This window comes from Helianthus annuus, chromosome 12, assembly GCF_002127325.2.
Source record: "Helianthus annuus cultivar XRQ/B chromosome 12, HanXRQr2.0-SUNRISE, whole genome shotgun sequence".
Classification (NCBI taxonomy): Eukaryota; Viridiplantae; Streptophyta; class Magnoliopsida; order Asterales; family Asteraceae; genus Helianthus; species Helianthus annuus.
In genome coordinates, this window is record NC_035444.2 from 144,802,438 (window position 1) to 144,809,231 (window position 6,794).

Sequence of the window (6,794 nt, forward strand, 5' to 3'; positions counted from 1 at the left end):
GCTTTTTAAGTTATATGGGTTGGTTGGATAAGATATTTTCACTCAATGGGTCAAAATGGGTCAATTAAAATTCCATCTCAAATTTTTTCGGGTCAAAACGGGTCGGCATTTTCAAAGAAATGGATCAATGTGGGTTCGGGTTGAGTTTCAAGCGGCCGGGACGAGTTTCGAATTGGAACGTACTTGGTTCGGGTCGGCACGGGTTTCCGCACGGGATGGGTTTCGGGCCGACATGAGTTTTCGCACGGGACGAGTTTTGAGTTGGGACAGGTTTTAGCACGAGACGGGTTTGAGTTCGTTTTTTTTTTTTTGTTTTGTTTGGGTCGCTTTTTCGGTTCGGTTTCTATTTCTTCAGTTTTTTTTCGTTTTGGCCGGTTTCGATTCGTTTTTTTTTTTTCGTTTTGGTTGTTTCGTTTCGGTTCAGCTTTCGGTTTTTTGTTTCGTTTTGGATACTTTTTCTGTTTGATTTTTTCAGTTTTTTTTCGTTTCGATTCAGTTTCGGGTTTTTTGTTTTGCTTTGGTCGCTTTTATGGAAATCTTTCAGTACCGACTCGATTGATTAACGAAATTGTCTTGAATGGTCAGTCGAAACTTTGTCCCAACAATATCAATATTCCACAATTAAAACTCACCCACTACATCAGTTAATCACAATAATGGCGAAAACATGGGATTGATGAACACTGTATAATTTTTTTATTATTACTATTTTATCGTTTTCGCCGGTTTCGGCTTCTGTATCGACTTGACCAAAAGGTATATTTATTATGAATCATGTTTTAGAAATGGGAAAAGAATGAACTCAACCCATTTTGACCCAAAACCCATTCCGAACGGGATCCAATCTGACCCGAACCCGTTTGGACGCCAATCCGTTCCAACCCGACCCAAAACAACCCTTTTTTTAATTTGACCCATTTCGACCCTAACCCGTTCTGACTCGACCCGACCCCTTTGCCTGTCCTACATAAGAGTAAAGTGCAGTTTTTTTAGTATCAAAAGGCTATGAAACTAAGCAAAACAGATCAACTTCTGTTCTATTAAAGCCTTTATTTTTATGCTTATTATAGTTTAGGATGTAAAGTAATAACAAAAGAAGTTAAGAATAGAAATTCAAGATGTAATTAGTTTAGTTGATGGCTATGCTTTAACAAAAAAATGACTGCCACCTCTTAAATATTGATTTTGTTTTCTTCTGTCAAAGTGTTTGTCATTATGTTTATTTTAGTTTAGGATGTATGATAGAGCAAATTCTAATTTCGTTAGCATGATTTGATCAGATTTTCAGTTAATTAGAATTGGCCTTACACTTTTTTGTTGTTCTTTTTTATCATTTGCGTGTTGATTGGATTAGATTGTCTATATATTACTGTGTTCGTTTTTTATTATCATTCCGAGTAGTGAGATACAAGTGCTCTTTTGTAAGTTGGTTCTCTCCAATTGGTTCGCAATCTGGTGTTTTTGTTCATTTTATAGTCGAAGCTTTTTTCCATATTAAGCCAGTGTTTGCAAAATCAGGTTTGCATATGGCTGCACGTTCTTTCGATAGAAAACGAAAGGCTCTTGCACTTGAAAATTCTGGTGAGCAGTCTTTTTCAAAAGAACCTGCTGATTTTGGTGTGCAAACAGTTGGTCAGTTGGTAAGGCGATCAAGCATGTTGCGGGCTACTGCTAATCAACGTTCTATACAATCTCTAACTTCTGTCCAGCCTGATATGGAACAGTATGAGGGTCCATCAGCATCATCATTTGATTTGCAGTTGCCTGGCCCTTCATACGTTGATTTGGGAGATTGTATAAACTAATGCGAACACTGTGGCGCATTGTTTTGGTTCGAAGAGCGGCTGAAATCGTCTCCTCTTAAACAAAGGCCTAGATATAACACGTGTTGCAAAGCAGGCAGTGTACGCATTCCTTTTCCAGTTGAGCCACCATCATCATTTGGTGCCGACGTTGATGATACAATTAACCATTCTGCTGGTCCGTATGTTTTTAAGGTGGCCGGCCAAATTTCACTATGCCCTTCAGCGGGTGAGAAACCTAGGTTCCTTCAAATGTATGTCTATGATACACTGCACGAAGTTGAAAATAGACTTCGTTTTTTTAATAGTGATGTTCAACGTCGATTGTCCCCAGATGTTGTCTCACTTCTTACGCGTACATTAGCCGAAACCAATGAATTTGTACGCCTTTTTAAGAGTGCGGCTGATCTTTGCTCCCAACAACAAGTACCTGAGTTTGCTATTACCCTTTATAACAAGTCTAAACAAAACAAATACGGGTTACCTATTGCGGGTACTCTTGGTGCTATTGTACGAGACAATGACCCTTTAGTAAGTGACTATGATATTGTGGTACACGGTAAAGATGGCAGAGCAAAGCGTGTAAGCAAGTTGCATTCATCATATATGCCTCTTCAGTACCCGCTCCTTTTCCCTTATGCGGAACCAGGCTGGTCTCCAGAACTTCAATCAGGTATCCCATCCTATACCAAGTATTAACTTAAGCCCACTTTTAACAAAAACAACATTACTAATGAATGTAATCAAAATGCACAGAAGGCGTAAGCGACACCAAGAAACTCAAGTTCCCGGAATAGGCCGCTAACAAATACCCGCCCAACTAGCAGAATGCAACCAACTGCATCAGAATGCACTACGTTTTGTACATCTCAATTAACTTAAGTAGTTGTTGTAAATAAACTTATGATACGTTCCACAAAACCATGGGCTGCCTTTTGTATGTAGCAATCACATTTTGTAACCAAACCTTGCAATCAGTTCTATGAAAAGCAAGTTGCACCTCTAATCCACAACTAATTTCCTGCCGCGAAGCGCAAGTCAATCCATCTAGTTTATATTACATTTACTTTATAGTAAAATACTTTATTTGCCTATATATTCTTTAAAAATATATATTTTTCATACAAAGTTAGAGATAAAGGTGGAAGCCTCCAACCTTGACTACCTTAGTATAAATCGGCTCGATCAGAACAGAACATCATCTTGGATTGTGAACAGAACCAAGCATTCCACGCTATCTTGGGATGATTGGGTCAGAAGTCCCTTGTCTTGTTTTTAGTTTTTCTGCCTGTAGTTTTTTCTCTTGTTCAGTATTGTTGCCAGCTTCTAGTTACTTGCTAGTATGGTTGGTTTTTTTATTAATATATTCTTGCTGTGCCTTCCAAAAAAAAAAAAAAAAATCTGAGGGGTAAATTAATTTAACCAAGTAACCCATTCTTCCTTTAACAACTGTAAGGATTTAATCCAGACCCCTTTTCAAATCTCTAATCTTTTTGATCCGCTCGGTTTAGTGTCAAAAGACGAAATAAATTGTTTTGAAACAACTGAAGGTTGAGTATTGTTTAAGATTAATATATATGTTCACAAACAACTTTAGGTGTATTCGTTGCATTTAATTCTTCTTTTAGGAAAAAAGGTTGCACCAACCCAACTAAATTGTTGTAAACCCTAAAGTGAGCATCTACAAACTGTGTTGTGTTGGCTCATTGCCACTTATTTACAAGTCAATTTCATCGCTCTACTTTTGAGCTACTTTAATTATGTTATTAATTTTTATATTATCATCATATAATCTCTTGTAATTGGTTTCAACGGATCATGTAAATTATTTTATGTAACGAGTTAGAATTTTTTTAAGCTTCCACTACCCCTAAATTTTTTTTTGGCATTCCTTCTCACTCAATCTTTCTCTAGGTATATCTATGTATGTATATAGAGAGATAGAAAGGAAGGGAGGGGTGTATGAATATAGTAAAAATGAATAAATATGTATTTTTTTAAAGAATTGTGAAAAATCCACAAAGACTAGCAAAAATGAATAAATTTATATTTTTTTAAGTTTTAGTAAACATAAGGGTAAAAAGTCATTATATAACTTGTTTTTAATAAAATAAATCAAAATGGGTAAATTTACAATTTATTAGTTAAGAAAGAGGATATATGCAATTTTAATTTTAAGTTGGGTAAATACGCAATTAAGCAGTTTTTTAAAGGGAAATATGCAATTGTCCCAGAATAATGTTTAATTGCAAAAGAGTAAATTGCCATTTTAGTCCCTGAGTTTTGTCCAAATTTGTCATTTTAGTCCAAAGAGTTTTTTTTGCCTCTGGGTCCCTGACTTTTCCCTGTTGTTGCCATTTTGATCATATACACTATCTCCATCCAAAAACTCCATCTTTAACCAGGGGTATTTTGGGGATTTTCATTTTAAATGTTTTCAATTGCCATTTTGATCCAATTCCAAAAAATCAAAAAAATTCCAAAAAATTCTAAAAAATAATAAAAATTCTAAAAAATCATAAAAATTCTAAAAAATTCTAAAAAATCCGTTTCGGCGCGAACCGTTTCGAACCCAAACCGTTTCGAGCTGAACCGTTTTGACGCGAACCGTTTCGACCCGTACCTTTTCGAGCTGAACCGTTTCGACGCGAACCGTTTCAACCCGTACAGTTTCGAAGCCGAACCGTTTCAAGCCGAACCGTTTCAACCCGTACCGTTTCGAAGCCGAACCGTTTCAAGCCGAACCGTGCCTTATCGAATCGAACCGTTTCAAGCTGAACCGTTTCAACGGTTCGGGTCGAAACGGTTCGATTCGAAAGGGTTCGGTTCGAAACGGTTCGCATCGAAACGGTACGGTTCGAAACGGTTCGCGTCGATAAGGCACGGTTCGCATCGAAACGGTACGGTTCGAAACGGTTCGAAACGGTTCGCGTCGATAAGGCACGGTTCGCGTCGAAACGATTCAGCTCGAAACGGTTCGGGTCGAAACGGTACGGGTCGAAACGGTTCGGTTCGAAACGGTTCAGGTCGAAACGGTTCGGTTCGAAACGGTTCAGCTAGAAACGGTTCGGTTCGAAACGGTTCAGCTCGACACAGTTCGCGTCGAAACAATTCAGCTCGAAACGGTTCGGTTCGAAACGGTTCAGCTAGAAACGGTTCGGTTCGAAACGGTTCATCTCGAAACGGTTCGCGTCGAAACGGTTCGGCTCGAAACGGTTCGGGTCGAAACGGTGCGGGTCGAAACGGTTCGGGTTCGAAACGGTTCGCGCCGAAACGGATTTTTTGGATTTTTTAGAATTTTTATGATTTTTTAGAATTTTTATTATTTTTTGAAATTTTTTTGATTTTTTTGGAATTTTTTTGATTTTTTTGGAATTGGATCAAAATGGCAATTGAAAACATTTAAAATGAAAATCCCTAAAATACCCCTGGTTAAAGATGGAGTTTTTAGATGGAGTTAGTGTATGTGATCAAAATGGCAACAAAAGGGAAAAGTCAGGGACCCAGAGGCAAAAAAAAACTATTTAGACTAAAATGCCAAATTTGGACAAACTCAGGGACTAAAATGGCTATTTACTCAATTGCAAAATGTAAAAAGTAAAAAAATGTGATCTTACCGTAGTAGTGTAAAATCTTGAAAAAAATATTTTAGAACTAAAATACGTAATTAATAAGATGGTAAAAAAATCAAAAAGAAATTCTGTTAATGATTTTTTTTTTATTTTTTTATTTTTTTGAATTTTTTCCCATCTTATTAAGTTATTGTACAAATGGTCTTAACATACAAAATACCTTTAACATGAGATCTCACGTTAAGGATATTTTGTATGTTAAGACTAGGGGTATTCAAAATCATCCGAATCCGATTTATCCGATTATCCGAATCCGAATTATCCGAAAATTCGGATATCCGAAATTCAGATAATCCGAATTTTCGGATTCGGATTCGGATAGTGATTTTAGAAAATTTCGGATATTTCGGATATCCGATATCCCTTTTTTTTAAATATACATGTATATAAATAACACTATAGAAGAAAACCTAACCCTAATCTTTTTTCTATCAGCCGCTCTCTCCTCTCATTCACTCACACTCACCCCACGAACTCACAAATAATTCATTCCAATACTTCTGTTGCTCTAATCTCTACATTTCGTTACCGGTATTTGACGGTGGTGTTGGTAGGCATAGAAGCCGTGTTGGTGGTGGGCCTGGTGGCATCAAAACTTAAAAAGCAATTAAGTAACAGATATGAGATATGGATGACGTTGATGTTCACAACTATGAACTTTTGACTTATAATTTCTCCATCTTTTGATCTTGTATTCTATTTCTTTGTACTACCATTTGGTTTGGTTTTCAATTTGCACTAAAAAAAGGTTCTGGTAAATATTGAAGGAGATGAAAATTCACACTAGCATTAATGAGAAACTCTTGATCTTTACTATATTTGAATCTCATCGATTTGGGTGTTTGTGAAAAAAAATATATATATTTTATGTTTTAGGATTTTGGATATCCGTTTTAGTATCCGAATCCGAAGTTCGGATATCCGAAATTTCGGATACGGATTCGGATAGCGAAATTAACTATCCGAAATTTTCGGTTATCCGACATTCGGATATCCGAATTTCTGGATATCCGGTTTTGAACACCCCTAATTAAGACCATTTGTACAATAACTTAACCAAACGAGTTAAATATATTGATTAACTTTTATATAAACATGTAAATTTGAATTTTAGTTTATCTTTTACTAGGTTATAACCCCGTGTATTACACGGGTTAAGAAAATAAAATATCAAATAGTTAATACCGAAGATTTAACAATTATAAAATGATATTTTAAAACACTTTTCTGATATCCGATTTTTTTTTTTTGTTTTATGTATGATCAAAACTTGTGATGTTTGTCAAGTTTATAAATATAAAAACATTTGAACCATCGATTAGAAGACAAACTGTATCATCGACTTTCTCACGACGTGAAC

General features: G+C 36.1%; 1 protein-coding gene across 1 annotated transcript; it reads left to right on the forward strand.

The window, feature by feature from the left end:
• Window positions 1–452: 452 nt before the first annotated feature.
• Window positions 453–2,790, forward strand: LOC110896990. The gene is made up of 2 exons (XM_022143961.2): window positions 453–2,475; window positions 2,559–2,790. Exons 1-2 carry the CDS (start codon window positions 2,055–2,057, stop codon window positions 2,597–2,599), a joined length of 462 nt encoding a protein of 153 aa, XP_021999653.1. The 5' UTR covers window positions 453–2,054; the 3' UTR covers window positions 2,600–2,790.
• Window positions 2,791–6,794: the final 4,004 nt, after the last annotated feature.